The following is a 17130-nucleotide window of genomic DNA, read 5'->3' as shown; positions in this document are numbered from 1 at the left end:
TGGGTATTACAAATTAATATAAACCAAGTACATCATCTTGCGATTACATTAACATAGTTTACAATATAAAGAAAAGAAAAATTCTCTTCTCAAGGTTTTATCTCTAGTACACAAATAATATACTACAAAACATTTAGCAAGAAAAAAAAATGGTTGTCTGTAAAGTCGGTTTACGGACGATAGTTTAACGTGACGTCATAACAAAACTTTGATGAAATGATTGATCCAGAAGAAAAGGAAATATCATATTCGGCCTGAGACTGAGCCGTAATAGGTTTTTGCAACCAAACCATTTAGGCATTAAAAATATTATATTCTTTGAGGAAGTTTTTTTTTTTAATTTTTCAATCTTTTGCATGATAAAATCTACCTCTGCATACTTTCATGAATAAAATTGAATCATTTTTATTGAATTATCACTACTTTGTATGGATACAAAGGAGTGAAATGAAATGTGCAATTGAATTAATAAATTTACTTTTATTTGCATTCATTAATTCAAATATATTTATTACTTTTGAAATGTTGCGTGCGCCATATTTATTTTTACAAGTACAAAAAAAAATTTCACAGTTGCCGGGTTTCGAACCGACAACATTTAGACAAAGAGTTAGGTACGCTAACCACACGCCCACGAGGCCATACTAAGGTAATGTCGTTTCAAATGTTATATATATAGTTTATAAAAACTTTGTTCACAGTAGTGGTATAATATTAACACGATTTTATAACAAATACGCATCCCAAATATACCAAACTTATTTATAATGTGTTACAATATTTTTTAAAACATTGTGCAAAAGATCCCGGGTGTAATTTGAATTATTATGTGTAACTGTAAAACACCATTGTTGGTTCAAAACGTATTTGATTTTTCAACATTACTTTTAAATAACCGTACCGATTGTGCTGAAAATCGGTGGACGATCGTTAAATGACATAATATTAATAATTCAAACGACAAAAATATGATTGAAAAGTCAAATCGATGGTTGTTCCAATCGAGTGGAAGAGAGATGCCACGCATGCGTACAATGAGCAAACAGAACACATCCGTAGTGGGACACTTTTTCGTGCGTGCAGCCGGCGTTCATCGATTTATTAGACGTTGTCACGTCAAAAACATACACCCCAAAATAATGCAACTATGTATATAATGCAACCGTAGAATTTTTCATTGCGAGTTTAATGAAAATATTTTTTTATTGGAAATTGCAATGCAAATACATGACACTTGAAAATTATTAAATTTAATCAATATTTACTAGACCTTTTCTGATGCCACTTTCGTCAGTAGACTGATATATATGGTCTCTTTTGAAACACCAAACTGCAGTTAGAATAAAATATACGTAGTTGTGTTATGACTGTAGTTAAAAAGGGTGCTGTTCAGGAAGCAAGGAATGCAGTTATACACGGTGGTTGAAGGTCGTCTGGGAGGGGGCGTCCTCCCAGGAGCCACAGAGAAGCAGGAGGAACCCTGCAGCTCTCATGTGTCACGCCTGGGCAGACGTCCAGGAAGCCCCGGGCTAGAGTGGCACAAGTGATGCAGTTGACAGGCAGAGCCTGCAGTTTACCAACCAAGCTGTTCCCAGTGGCAAGATACAAGTTTGCCTTTACAATGCGACCTCCACTTTTAGTTTCCACAACGTTGCTAAAAGTCTTAGCATTATATTCCCGTAAATATGGTACTGTATATACTTTTACCTCTACCTTATATAGATGTTAAAAAATTCTTCAACTGTCAGCAATATTCTAAAAATAAAAATACAGCACATTCATGGGTCTTTAAAAACTTTCATAATGTATTCTAAATTATAAATATATAACCAACATTTATATCTAACAATAATTTTACTTACACATAATTTGGCTTGTAACAAGTCCTGATTCTCGTTGAAAGAGATGTGCCACGTTGAAACAAGATGTTACTACAAACTAAAAATTAATGAATGGATTAATTAAGGCTTAATATCTGGATGACATTGGGGTCATTACAGATGGTGGAAAGAGAAGATATGAGAATGGAGCAGTGATGGAAGGACATGGATAGAGAAAAGGATCAGCTCGGAAACAGATACATAGTTCTCACTGCATCCACACATTTCAGTTTTATAGGCAATTAATGGAATTAACGTTTCTAATGTTGCAAACACGTCATGTTTTCAATAACTTGTAAATACGTGAATCCGAGCAAAATATAATATTGCTCATGTATTTTTTTTTTGCCTACAGAAAATTTGAATGTATAATTTTTACGTAGCTACATACTACTGTAACTAAGATTTAGGATTGTAACACAAAGTCGTGTTAAAGTTCGCCAATTTTATTTACGCAACGTTAATATGCACATGGTAAAATTTTAGTGGCTAGTCTCCTTCTGTATGGCGAGGCAAGCTGTGTCATAAACTTTTAGTAGTCATTATAATGGAGAACCAGAACGTTGTAAATATCTGCTTTAATGTCAGTTTCTGTATGATTCCTGGCTTTTGTTGCCACATAATTTGTAGAATCAACTGACAGTGTGTGCACGCAGCACACAGCTTGTTCCGCAAACGTTGGTCACAACACAGTTGATTTAAGGGTGCTGTGTCTCACTACTATTAAGGCCTATAGTGGTTTGCTAATTATGTGTTCGCAGCGCAGTGGTTTCATTCGTTGAGCTTATCCTGTTATCATCAAAGCTGTAGAAGATATTGTTGTCAATACGTCAAGAGTATTTACCATTTCATGTTATACGTAATTTCCTTGTGTTCATAAATAATTCACGCCATAGCACACTTTGTATCTCACTGAAGCTACCATTACTAAGTTGTTATAGGGCATTTCTATTCTTTGCAGAGGTGCCCATCATAATAACGGAGCTATTTTCAGGTACTCATTTCATAGTCTAATGATACCTAAATTTACTGTGTCTTCCTATATATCAACTTTTAAGTTCATAAATTAACGATTTAAATTGCATACATAATAACAATATGGTTTGTAACAGCTTGAAATCACAAATATGTAAACTGACAACCCTTTATTAGACATAAAAAAATTGTTACTCTCACTAATCACAATGCATTAAGTAAGATTTCACAATTGTAATAAAATTTTTAAATAACAAAAAAATTTTGAAAAATAATACAATTACATAAAATTATAAAATTAACAAAATTAATAATAATTTTTTTTTGACACTGTCACATCACTATTGCAATTAATAATTTCAAATTGCTAAGCATTAGTGGAATATTTCACACTTTTATGTGGCTACTAGGCACCAATACAGTGTCTCAACAAAATGGGAAAAAAATAAAAAGATATAACAAATTAGGATTTTCTAAAGATACTCTTGCTATCAATGTCTATATAGTTACGTTTTTTTTTTTCTGCATGTGAAATATGATTTAGTATTAGCCCAAAACCGAATCACTAATGCCTTACACAGTGCAAAATGGCCTATGATTAAACTGTGAAAATAACATACTAGAAATTTGTATTTATTCAGTACGTACCTTGTAAAACTATTTCAGAACTTTTAATAAAATTGTCTTACATCATTTTTACTTCAAAGCAGTTTGTTTGTAAATAACATGTAAAACTGAAATTAACAAAAAATAAATCTACCGTTCACAGGAACGTGCCGATTTTTAAGTTAGAAAACTAAAAGCATTTGAGAGATAATTACCACATCATAAAGTGGACAGTTTGCTTATATTAAATATGCAATTATGAATTCAAATGAGGCTTTAAAAACGAGCTGTAAGTTAAAAAAAAGGCTGATGGAAATTAAAGTTTTTCAACTTTCAGCACCATTACAGACAATTTCCGGCCATTTTTTTTGCTAACTTTTGTGACCTTTACAACATATTTTCATAGTTTACAGTCATACAACTTCAAAGACATTTAAATAAGTTAATTTTAGCACCAGCTAACCACAAAACAAACAAATTAAAACAATTTTTTAAAAATAGAAATGTTCAGAAATTAAAAATCGGCTAACATTTGTACATTTGTTAGGTTTCAATTAAAGCATTTAAAATTACTAACATGACATCAGAACAAATGGCAGAATATAGCTCATGTTTCTATCACCAACTTTGCTGTGACACTCTCTATGAAATACAACAAGAAAAAAGTATTCCAATTTTAAATTACAAAAAAAAAAGTTTCAGATACATTAAAAAAATTTTTTTTTAATTACTTTATAAAGTGTCTCTTAAATGTTTGTGCTCTATGGTATGTATCTAGCAACAGAGCATTCCCAAACAAGGAGGACCCTATTGGCAGAGATGATTCATAGGAAAGAGAGAGAGATCGTACATTAAAGTTCAAACCGAAAACTAAGGATGATAGACAGTTGCTGTAAGAAAGGACGGCTTGATAATAGCTTTTGGACATACGCCATTGCTAAGCACATGTATGTCTGTAGAAGAAAACTACAAAAAAACACAAACGACAAAAACGCAAATTAAGCAAAAAAATTGCTGTTGTCATTTGTGTTTTTTTGTAGTTTTCTTCTACAGACATACATGTGCTTAGCAATGGCGTATGTCCAAAAGCTATTATCAAGTCATGCACTCCCATTGCACAAATCATTCAAAGATAATAAAAAAGGACGGGCACGACCACTCTGACTTTAACGCAATGAGCATACATTTCCATTTGTTTGGTACCTGGAACAACCAATCAAATTAATCTTCAGGGCATTCTGTTCAAAGTAGTGACACGAAGAATCCTATAACAATGTTTGGTGAACCACTGCATTGGTTGTAGAAACACCGCAGACACAACTCCAGTTACAAAGCCACAATAAACAATTCACTTTGTATTAGGTAAGTACTGGCTGCAGTAGCAGTCCTTGCCCGGGCTGAACACAGGGTGATATACTGTCCGCGAGTTAAAGAAAAACGGATAGCGCTATAAGACAGTGTGGTGGACATAGAGAAATGGCACACAACTGCTGTTTGTTTGTCTCAGACCTATGATTTTCTGTTTACCCATGGCGATCGGTTGAACGGTTTAGAAGTTGACGCGCTGCAGCACCATCTAGTGGCGAGTTATAGCAAAATGGATGTTATGAAAGTATTCTCCGTGTTCAAATATCCATGCATACCAATTTTCACAGTGATCGGTCAAACAGTGTCGGAATTAATCAACATCATACATCCCAACATCCTATTTTATATACACACATACATATACACACACACACATACACACACAGATATATATATCAAAAAAACATTCATAAATTTTTTTTTTATAAAATAGTGTAAAACTGGGAAAAATCTGTTAATGATATACTAAAGGAAAAAAAAAAAAAACATTGCAAAAGCTAACAACAAACTGAATAAATACATAAATAAATTACTAAGTACAAAAATAAAGACAAAAACTTTCAAGTACGCAAAGTGCATAGAATGCAAACATTAATTTATAATAGAGTAGTTTACCACTGACCAGATGACCACACATTAAAATTTTGCATGTCACACGAATGAAAAAAAATCCCCCACCCCCCCCACCCCCAAACATAGCATTTGTACTGAAGAACGGGACAGCGAAGTTTGTCACAGTGGGAAATAAACAATACAATTCCCGCCACAGGAGCCGGGGGGGCAGCGACGCCTCAAGTGAACCTGGCCTTGCACGGGACCGGGCGCTCCGACTCGGGCCGCGCCCAGGGGCCCTTGCCGTACTGCCGGCACGGGTGCAAGCGGTTCACCTTCAGGTTCGCCAGGAGGCGCTCCTCGAAGTAGTCCCTCTCGTGCTCCGCTAGCAGTTCCTTGCGCAGGAACTTCTCCCCGCAGCAGCCGCACCTGAAGGGGCCCTCGGCCACGTGGACCCCGATGTGGCCGGCCAGGACGTCCTTCCGCGCGAACGACTCGCCGCAGTAGTCGCAGTCGAACGGGCCGTCGTCCGAGTGGCCCTGGATGTGGTCGATGAGGAGCTCCTTGCGGGCGAACGCCCGGCCGCAGTGGTCGCAGCCGAACAGCAGGTGGACCTTGACGTGCTTGGAGAGGGGGCTCCTCATCACGAAGGCCTTGCTGCAGTAGTTGCAGCGGAAGGGGCGCTCGCCCAGGTGGCCGCGGAGGTGCGCGTGCAGGCTGCCCTTGTTCTGGAACAGCCGCCCGCACAGCCGGCAGAACAGCACCCGGGTGCCCGTGTGCGCGGACATGTGCGCGGCGAGCGAGCACTGCCGGTCGAAGTACTCGCTGCAGATCTCGCAGCACCACTGCCCCTCGCCGCCGGCACGCTCCGCGCGCGGGGGGCAGCCGCGGCACCCCGCGCAGCAGCACTCCGCGGTCACCAGGTGCTCCTTGAAGCTGGGCCGGTCCGCGAACCCCCTCCCGCAGCTCGGGCAGTCGTTGCCGGCCCAGATCGCCGTGCCGTTCTTCGCGCGACGACCGCGAACTTGTCCCGGGTGTCTGTGCACAGGACGGCTCTTGAGGGCCACGCGACCGGGACTCCGCGCTGCGGCACTGTCGTGTCTGCCTTCGAGCCGTTGCTCAGCCTTTATCTCGGAGAGCATACTCTGAAAAATAATTAGTAATCAAAGTTATATGTATTAGTAGGTATGAAAAAAAAATAGAGATTTCATTCGGTGCTGCAATTAAATTCTTCTGACAGCAGTGTGTGTGAGAGGAAGAGCAACAGAAATAGAGAGAACGATGCTTAAAATGTACCGTATTTACCTGCGTATGGGTAGCACATTTTATGCCTATTTTTGGTTTAAATAGTGTAGTGCGAGTTTATTAATTTGGGTAAAAAAAATAATATTATAATACCGGTGTTTCTTGAGTATGTGTGTAAATAACTCTCTTGTGTTGGTTTTCCTTACACACCAATAAGCACCAATAACACGAACAAAAACTTCACTTGTATTGTACTGAAGACAGATATTTGATGCGACTCATATTTCAAGGCAACCCTTACAGCAAAAAAAAGTTGGATTTTTACGACCCAAATTATAGGCGCGACCCACACGAAAGGGCAACTCTTCTGCAGGTAAATACGGTCATTTGCGCGTCAGTATGCAATAAAAATCAAAATGAATGGTCTGTTGCAAATTAATATTGCATGGTTAATTAATCATAAGAAATATATAATTTCCTGTCCCAATTTAAATTGACCATGCAATAAATACTAAAAATTTACAAAATTTGTAATCTGACAGTTCCACTTGATGACGGAAGTGAACTAACGGCTAATTGACTTGGAAAGCGTGAAGATGCGGTGACTGTACCGCAGCATCCCAGAGAACCACGGTGGTTACCTGTTCCGCGAGGTCCTCGCAAACGACGGGCGCGGGGATGTCGCAGTCGCCCGCGGATTCTGCCGGCTCCGACTTGACCGACGCTTCCAGCGGGTCCTTCAGCACAGAACTGACAAAGTTAGATAAACACAACCAAAGGAACTTCATAAAAAATTAACAGATTGTCCACACAAATCTGCAATGCAATTTCCCTGACCTCTCCCTGACTTTCCAGAAATAAATTTCAAATGCCTTTTTTGAAGTGCCTTTTTTGGGCACAATAGAATAAAATTAAACTAAGAACATATTGAATTAAAGTGAATATATGTGGAGATGACTTGTTGATTGAAATAATTTGTAAATGAGATGAAAATTTAAATTCATTGTAGCTTTAATTAAAAAATTATTTCCAAATGAATTACTTCACCTCCATGATTTTGGCCCATAAGTAGGGACAAGATTATATGGTGAATTGCGATGCAACTTAACACCACAAACCTTGTCAAAACTACATATAACACCAAAATGTGAGTTTTAGAGCCCGTCTGCAATAGTCCGAACCTGTGCGTGGTCCGTGTCCTTATCCGAATGTGAGTGACGTCACATTGTCTCACCGAAAATTTCCCTGTCCTCAATTGCGATGTCCGATGTCCGAATGTATTGATTTCTAAAGTTGTCACCAGAGCGCAGTAAATGTGCCAAACCAAATGTTTTTGTTTATTATTTTGATGCTTTGTAGTTTGAGATTGAACTTATGTAAGTTATAACTGACTTACAACACCTTCCATTTCCTTCAATAACAAAAACAAACACCACGTTTTCAAACAGGAACCGGAAATTCAAAAATCGCGAGTGTTATGTTCTTTTTCTGTGTCCGAAGTACACAGGTTGGGACAAAAAGTTCAAATTAACGAATGTCCTCGGACCACGTAGGTTCGGACCTTCGCCCACTTGACGCATGACGTCAGAGGGTCACGTGGACCAATCAGCGACGAGTGTCCTTCGGACACATTTAGGACATTGCTATTGTAGACGGGCCTTAATACACTATTTGGCCCAAAATTTAACTAAAAACATGAAACCAATCAGCCTTTTGACAAAAATTAACTCAATTTAATGTTTTATCATGGTAAAAATCACTGAATGTAATTAAAATTATATTTTTTGATATTCCATGTGTTACATTAATAACAATTTTTTTTTACATTAATGATGGCACATGTTTAAAACCTACAAAACTTTCATATAAATTTTTATTTTCCTTTGTAGTTCTGTTCTAGACATACTTATTACTATTGACTTTACTGTATAAGTGCATCAGGTGTCAAATCAAAATAAGACTATTTTAGTAAAATATGTATTAATAAATATTATAGATTCATATTTGTTGAATAAAAAACTTTTTTTTTTAAAATGAATAAAGACAATGTATAAAAATAAAAACAATAACAGCAAAATCTCCTGTTTTAAAAACTAAATTGTGGTAGAAATAAATCCATAAAGTCTAGTCCCTAGTCTTCAGCAGTATAGAAGGATAAACTTATTGCATGAATAGTAAGGTAGTACCGGTACCTGCTGCACATTGTCCTTGCACGAGACTGGCGCAAGGGTGTCGCAGCCGCCTGCATCTTCCGGCTCACATTCAAGCGGATCCTTCAATGAAGAACAAACAATCATTAAATGATGAATGAAGAAGAGGAGGAAGAGGAAGTGATTGGGAAATAGGAGGAGGGGATGAGTAAAAGGAAGAAGAGGAAGAATATGAGGAAGCGGAATAGGGGGAAGAAGAATAAGAAAAGGAGCAGGAGTAAAAGGAATAGCAGGAGAAAGAGTAGGAAGGGAGATATTAGAGGAAGATAAGAGGAATAGGAGGAGAAAGGAGGATGAATAGGAGGTGGAAGAATGGGGGAAAGAAGATGAGGGAGGGAAATAAAATGAGTAGGAGGAAGAGAAAGGAGAATATGAGAAGGAAGAAAAGGAGGAAGAGGATGGAGAATAGGAGGAAGGGCAATAGGTGTAGCATGAGGAGAAAGAAAAGGGAGAATAAGAGGATATTAAGAAGATGATAAAGAGGAGGATAAAGAGGAGGAGGAATAGGAGAGGAGGAGAAGCATATTTAGAAACTACAGAACATTAAGAATTGCTATGAAAATTAAACCAAAATATGAGCAAGATGACAGTTTCGTCCAAGTCACAGAAAACGTTATCCTCTCACATCTCTCGACTGCTTCCCTTTGCTCAGTACCTCTGGTGGACCACAGATGGCTTTTCCCACAACGCAAACACTGGTTCGAGCAGAGTGTAGGGCCAGCAGCGAGACATCCTAACCAGTGAGTGGGCGGTCAGGGTTCACCCCAGGACCAGGAACTACTGCCGTGATCACACTTTAAATGATCCATAGCGTACACTCAGTAACCTCATTATCAAAAGGAATAAATGATTTAGTCTCTCTTCAAAATCGAAGACATTTAAACAGTAAAACATGCAATGGAAAAGTTACGATGCATTGGTAGGGGTAACGGAGGTATACCCTGTAAGAACCCACCGCCTCACCAAAACAGCTTCCATGCTTCCATCTTCTGAAAAATTAAAAAAGAAAACCTTGTTGTATGACCATACCTCTCTTTCACATTTTATGAGTGGCAACGACTCGTGCAAAGTGTCGACACTGGGGGTCCACTTAACAAACGCAAAATGTAAGTTTCCATTCTCTGTAGGACCGCCACACACATTCTGAAAACAGCAAACAGGCACCACACCATGATTAATCACTTCAGAAAGCTAAAAAAAATCAATTCAAAATATTTTAAGCACAATATTAGAATACCTAAGTAGTACACATTAAACGTTACATCTAAAAATTCATTAATCAAAGCTGGAGTGGATGATTTAAACCATAATGGTTTAAAGTTTAAACCAAGAATTTTTATTATAAATTTTTTTTTTTAATAATGTATTTTTAAATAGAATATCTTAATTTTTTTAATGTAACAAAAGTTTGCTCATTAATGTTTCTTGTGATTTACAGGAACCAAAAATTATATACTAATCACATTTTTATCAATTAAATTATCTGAATAAGTTGCAAGCATACCCAGCTAAATAACTCCACTAAAATTAAAAATATTAAATAGTTAATTCCTATTCTGTGCGAAATTCCTAACTATACTGTAAATCCCCTTTCTGTGGGAAACACCCATTCTAGGGAGAATCCTCCTCCTGTGGAGAAATACCCTTCCTGTGGTTAAGTTCCAGTCAGATGTGCAGATTTTCCGGACTTCAGTGCTTTGATGTTACGTATATCTTTTCTGGTTCAACATGAGTGGCAGAAAGCAGGATGTTGTATGGCTTTCATTTGTGAATGCTGAGAACTAAAATAACTAATGTAATGAAAAAAGCTGGCTTAAACCAAAAAAACCCAACCACAAGTGTATCTATCAATCAATCAATAAATCAATCAAACCAGGTTGTTTGGTTTTTTCTCCCAACCCTGAATCAAAGTGAAGAGCGATCAGTAGAGACATGCAAAATTTGCGGATTCATTTCGCAATCGGCTAGCATCAAAACAACTATACCTTCGTACCGCTTCTGCGATTGGCCCACATTTTATCCGGGGAACTGTGAGCCAATGGGAAACACTAAACCAAGAAAGTGCCGAATTACGGACAGCCTAGTTGAGACGTCTCACGCGTCAGTAGCCAATGAACAGGTGTCATTTTCGCGAGTATTTAAAGGACTGTGGAGTCTATCCTAGAGGTCAATGAATCCGCGAATTTTGCAGGTCTCTAGCGATCAGTCAACCTGTAGGAAATGGTTGTCCAGAACTAAGGAAAGCTGCAAACCAGCATTAATAAACTATTCTGCATCCTGACAACAGGGGCTGGAACATGACCCATAGTTACTGCCTCACTGAAAGAGGTGCAGTGTCGACTTTATTAACGGCTATACCTTGCAGCTACTCCGAGCGGGCATCTCCGCTTCGACCTCACGCTTCACGGTGAGCCGCGGCTGTGAGGTCATCCCGCCAGCATCCATCAAGGTGCCGTGGCTTTCCGTTCGTCACAAGTTCCCTTCCGCCAGCCACTAAACACAAACAATATTTTTTAAAACTATGCACAACATGTACACTAACAATGGTTTGCAGTTTATTTCATTTCACTGCCATCCTTTCATACAGGGCGATAAAAGATGGAGATAAATGTTGGAGGAGTTTTCAAGAAATGGTTGAAAGATTTTCTGATTTCCTGTCAGCCTTATAGGCAATTTTGGAGTTCAGGGGTTTTTCCAACAAAACCCTAAATTGTGTTCTTAGGTGCTGCTTAAGTTTTGCAAACACCTGGTAAAACATGCTTCTAAAATACAACTATTAAACCACCACCTTTCCTGTTCCTTTCTTTTACATTTAACAATGATAAAATCGGTAAATAATAATTATTAGTAACAACAAAGGCAGCAGGTAGACAAGTGTGCCTTCCACACCAGTTCCACAAAGATGAAACACATTTCAGAACAAAAGACAGGGGAATGGAAGGGAGAGGTGGTTATATATTTTTAAAAAATTTTCAATTAATTTTTCTTATAGCCCTAAAACTATACAGTCACCATCCTTATTTGTTGTAAGCCCACAATTTACATTTATGTATGCAATTGTAATCGAGGCAAGTTTCAAACCCCACACCATACCAGTTTACAAAGAAAAACTTCATAATTTTAACAATCGATACTGAGCAGAGCTCCCCCCCCCCCCCCCCAAAAAAAAACAACCCTAATTTAAGCAGAAACCAGATCTTTTCGCTCTGAGAGCTGGCTATTGTCTCTCGGAGAGCGTAACAGTCTCTCCCTGCCTTGCGACCTTCTGGGTTACCGAGGGCTGGCAGTGCGTGGGTGATCTGCAAGCTAACCTAGTGAGATCAGCGACCTCGCCGAATAACCAATAGCAATCCGCGGACCACTGGCCGGCTCGGTGGGGCCGTTACTCTGACAATCTGCAGTGAAAGGCAGGCGCCCACGATGAAGATCGGTGCCCTGCAGTTTCGTCGGCGAAGGCTCGCAGGGGATCTCAACGTGCACAGAGACGCCAATTGCTCCCGTGACGGACCAATGAATCCCAATACCACAAGATGCACGTGGCCATTTCCCGCATGGTTTGAACCCAGCATGAGTAAGGTGTATAGTTTATAAGCCTGAAAAACTCTTAGGTCTTCACCTAACCTGGACCCTTGCCGCACAATTTTAGATTAACATAAGACTAGGAAAAAAAAATTAAATCACTCTGAGTATCTACCAGAACCGTTTTTATCAACTGAAACGTAATGCGAAAATTTAATAACTTAAATGTAACTTTTTTGGTTAATTTATTAATCTATTTTATTGATATTTCACGATTATTTAATTACCTTTGAGTACATTCAAATGCTATATATATTTTTTTATTTTTCTATTTCTAAATAAATAAACACAAACTCTCTCCATTCTGCAGTACTACCAAATATAGAGATTGAACAAATTTTGTGAAATTTTATTTCCCTACTCCATTTGCTGATAAAAACAAGTGACGATTTGTTTATTTAAAAACGTAAGGATTAATTATAACAAAACCAAAAAAATTGTCTAGACATTTAATCGAAAATTATATATTAAAAGCAAATATTGTAGAAAAAACCTTCTATGATAGTTTTTAAAAGTGCGTCGCGAACGTTGCATATTTGGCACGGACGTCGGCAGCATAATTAAGGTTAGTATCTTCTAAAGCAATAGCAAACGCAAACGCTTTTCAAAAACTAACTTTTTTTCTATTCATCTCACATTTGAGGTGCTACTACTGTGGCAAGGAGATCTCCCACCTAAATACCTTGACATCCCTAACCTCCAATATTTCCCTGTCGTCACATTAAATTAGTTATTTTCCTTCTCCGACCTCCACGCCACTCCCTCATGATTTCCTCTTCCTCTATGGACTTCTTTGTGCAGGACATCCCGTCCTTCAGTCCTCCTTATGATCATAAACAGCCATACCAGCCTCTATATTATTGTACAAAACTTTGTATAGAGAGGAGTATAAATGAGCCTTTTAGAACACAAATTAATAATTTTTTCTTCAATTTTGAAAGAAATTTCGTACAACTGAGGTTGCACATTTTGTTAACAGTTTTTTAAAATCTACAATTCGTAAATTTCGGGAGTGACCAGACAATGTCAAATAGTTATGAACTAATCACTTCTATTGTTTTGTCGTAGGTGCCAGTCGTAATGGTTTCCAATACCACTTTAGCCAAGATAGCGGCCTACGGAGGAATTTTCGTGGTGGGGTCGGGGTACTTCATGAGGAACAAGATCGAAGAAGGCATCAAGAAGTCAGACTTCTTCAGGGAGTCGATGAAGCAGCTGCGCGCGAACCAGGGGGCCGTGTCGCTGTTCGGCGAGCCCATCAGAGACGGGCGGCTGAACCTGGGCAGCACCGGGACCAACTTCTGCGACGGCACGCGCGCCCAGTTCCAGGTGCCGGTGAAGGGCCCGGCCGCGAAGGGGACGCTGCACCTCTGGGCGGAGCGCGAGACCCACGAGCAGCCCTGGGACGTGTACAGACTCGAGCTGGAGCTGAAAGACATGCCGGACAAGCGAGTGGTGCTCCGGAACAAGCCTTCCAAGTGTGGCAGCGCGGAGGAGAGTTCCCCGAAAACGTAAAACAAAACGCGCTAGATGTTAAAATTGTACAGATTGTTCAAAGTAGCTACCTGCCTGTGATGTATAAAATTCAAATATATTTATTTATAAAAATATACTGTATTATATACTCATACCGAACCCACTGCAGCAGGCACTGATAACAACTGATGAGTTGTGATGCTTGCGAGACAAATGTCTTGTCCCAGGCACAGCAAGAGTATGTCATTATATACGTAAATACTGGCCTTCTTACGTATACTAAGAGTTCTTTTTATTTGTGTTTTGTTGCAAATGTTTTTATCAGGAGCTTATGCTAGGGGGTAGGGAGATAAGGGCATATATATATATATATATATATATATCCCCTCCCTCCCTTTCCTAAATCTAAAAAAATCTACTAAAACCTATCATCCCCACCAACAAAAGAAAAGAATTTGAAAGCAAACAGCGGGCAAAGTGGTTCTATTCCCCCCCCCCCCCCCCCTTTTCCTGAAGTGAAATTCTGCATGTACTTGTGGTCAGTGACGAATACAGGAATTTACTTCGGGAAAGGATTTGAAGGGAAAAAAAATTGTATTCAAAAAACTTAACATCAACAAAAAGGGGTTTGGACATTTACATAATCATTCTCAACATGCTTGTAGTTTGTGATTCCTGGTGGTGTACAGCTCACCTTGCACCACCAAAATAACATGTGTTCTCGCATGTTTTTAACAATTTTAGGGGGGTGGGAATTTATCTCCCCGTAACTCCCCCCCCCCCCCCCCTTCCCCAGAATCCACCCTGCTGCTGGTTATTATATGTTTACCACAAATTATCTTCTAACTGTTAAAAGTCAGGGATGAGTTGATGTGTTAATTTCATCACTATAACACCCTGAATTTGCATTTAATTTTTACACATCAGTGTATTTCCATACAACTAGATATCTATAGACTCTTGTATCAAAATATATACCGGTATTAATGAAAATTTGAAACAAGAGCAACAAAAATCTAACCAAGCCCAAAGTGTTGGATTTAATTAAATTTATTTATTTTGCTTATTTCATGTTTTTATAAAGTTTTTTTTTTTTTTTCGAAATGTCACTGTGTAAGTTGGAATGTATGCTTTGCCCATCTGTTGAAATACTGAGAGGGCTTGTTTAGAGTGTGACACTGATGAAATGCTTGCCTGATTCTGTGTGCATCATGTGAAATGTATATAGAAGAAATAACACCAAAACAGAAATATTTGCAGTAACCTATCATGGGGATTGAATTTGAGTCCTAAGAGTGTTCCCAGTCCCATATTGAGTAAGAAGAACATTTTTTCATACTTTCACCAAGCCCGGTAACTGGGCAGGTTTCCCTAAACCTCGGAGTAATAGAGTATACGCTATGTACCAGCACAAGTTTATTCATAAGAAATTATAAAATAAAATCTTATCGTTTCTGTTTCCATTTGCTGGTGCACCAGGATATGTCGAAATCAATGCTGTAACAAATATTAAAGCAGCATTAATGTATATGTTATGCTATAACAATATAATGAAAAATTATATCCCTGCACTTTACTTTATTGCTGTGCACCAGAATCATTGTCTAGAATATTTTCAATACAATGTGCTAACAGCTAGCTTTTAATTTAGATGTCTGCTCAGAAATTAAATTATCATACAGCCTACAAAAAATTAAGGAGCATAATCCAGCTAGAAAATTTACAAGAAACCCAAATGAAGCTATCAAAACAACAATAATTATTTACAAGTTAGCCTTTATTAAAAAAGAATTATAAATATTACACTACACAATTATATAAATTCTTTAAATATTATCCTAGTAATATTTAAGCTCTGAATATTCTTTATGAAATCACAAGATTTATGTCCATTATCAGGCACCTGCCTAAGATTGTACTGTTATGTCTCATCAAAAAATTAAAAGTAAAATTAATGTACAGTTAAGAGACAGGTTCCAACACAGTTTTTTCAGGTGTGATTCAAGACTTTAAAACTAAAAAAGAAAAAAAAAATTGGTTGTCTGTAAAGTCGGTTTACGGACGATAGTTTAACGTGACGTCATAACAAAAAATTGATGAAATGATTGCATACTTTTATGAATAAAATTAAATCTTTTTTATTAAATTATCACTATTTTGTATGGATACAAAGAAGGAGTGAAATGAAATCTACAATTTAATTGATAAATTTACTTTTATTTGCACTCATTAATTCAAATATGTTTATTACTTTAACAAAGAGATTATTTTTACTATAACTTTTATACATGTTTGCTATTTAACTTCTTCCAATCTGTGTTAACTTATTCTGTTAAGGATAGGACGATGATAGGAAAAGTAGGAAACGAATGGGAGTGTTTCAAGTTTAATGAGCCTCGAAAAAGTCAAATCGATGGTTGTTCCTATCGAGTGGAAGAGAGATAGATGCGGCGCAAGCGTACAATGAGCGTAACGGGACACTTTTTCGTGCGTGCAGCCGGCGTTCATCGATTTATTAGACGTCACGTCAAAAAATCTCAAGCCCCCTCCAAAAGCATCTGGGTCCACTATTGTTTTAGTGTTTGCCTTGATAAAGCCTAGCCTCAGCTGGGTCAAGCCCCTCCCAAACAAAAAAAAACCCTGGATCCGCCACTGGTATATATATATATATATATATATATATATATATATATATATATATATATATATATATATATATACACACACACACACACACACACACACACACTCTCTCTCTCTTTTCTCCGCAACCTGATCTAGATAAGCAACATATAATTGTCCGTAGTAAAAACAGTTTTCTCTCAAATCTATTCTGACATACCTACTTTAAAAGTTTGTCCTTGATCTTTATATATAGTGACTGCAAACGATACCTTCACAGGTAATTGTAACCTTTTAAAACTAAATGGTAAATATGTGGGTATTATCGGAATGTGAGGTATTTGTACCGTTTGCCCAACTTCTGGCCCAGTCAAAACTATAGCTACTATGACATTGTTTCTAAGAAATTTCACTTGAAGTCTGGTTCCGTTACATAAATTTGGTGGTCTAAAGTTACGTAATAATATAATAATTGGAATGGCAATTTTTAATTTCAACGAATGCGGGGGTAGTCCACACAGATTAAATGAATTTAAAAAATCTTGAGGGTAATTTACGCCGTCGCCTGGTAGTTAAGAAATTATTTTGTCATTGATGGCGTCAACGCTTATATTCCT

At 37.9% G+C, this 17130-nt stretch overlaps 2 protein-coding genes across 4 annotated transcripts; one reads left to right on the top strand and one right to left on the bottom strand.

Moving 5' to 3' along the window:
- Window positions 1-3010: 3010 nt before the first annotated feature.
- On the bottom strand, window positions 3011-12738 carry LOC134540186 (zinc finger protein 235-like). 3 transcript variants are annotated; one of them, XM_063382755.1, is made up of 6 exons: window positions 12643-12738; window positions 11195-11329; window positions 9866-9979; window positions 8819-8899; window positions 7268-7363; window positions 3011-6526 (listed from the first exon to the last, which is right to left on the bottom strand). In XM_063382755.1, the coding sequence occupies exons 2-6, from the start codon at window positions 11279-11281 to the stop codon at window positions 5621-5623; spliced, it is 1284 nt and encodes a 427-aa protein (XP_063238825.1). In that variant the 5' UTR covers window positions 11282-11329; window positions 12643-12738; the 3' UTR covers window positions 3011-5620. The 3 variants fall into 3 exon arrangements, with proteins under 3 accessions (XP_063238825.1, XP_063238824.1, XP_063238823.1); XM_063382754.1 differs by lacking the exon at window positions 12643-12738 and adding an exon at window positions 12453-12602 and having other exon boundaries at window positions 5524-6526; XM_063382753.1 differs by lacking the exon at window positions 12643-12738 and adding an exon at window positions 12148-12446 and having other exon boundaries at window positions 5524-6526.
- Window positions 12739-12795: 57 nt separating this feature from the next.
- Window positions 12796-14023, top strand: LOC134540185 (uncharacterized). The gene is made up of 2 exons (XM_063382751.1): window positions 12796-12980; window positions 13484-14023. The coding sequence occupies exon 2, from the start codon at window positions 13496-13498 to the stop codon at window positions 13928-13930; it is 435 nt and encodes a 144-aa protein (XP_063238821.1). The 5' UTR covers window positions 12796-12980; window positions 13484-13495; the 3' UTR covers window positions 13931-14023.
- Window positions 14024-17130: the final 3107 nt, after the last annotated feature.

Source organism: Bacillus rossius, chromosome 16 (assembly GCF_032445375.1).
Source record: "Bacillus rossius redtenbacheri isolate Brsri chromosome 16, Brsri_v3, whole genome shotgun sequence".
In the NCBI taxonomy this organism is placed as follows: domain Eukaryota; kingdom Metazoa; phylum Arthropoda; class Insecta; order Phasmatodea; family Bacillidae; genus Bacillus; species Bacillus rossius.
Note: the sequence above shows the minus strand (reverse complement) of the source record. Positions and strands in the feature narration are given on the sequence as shown.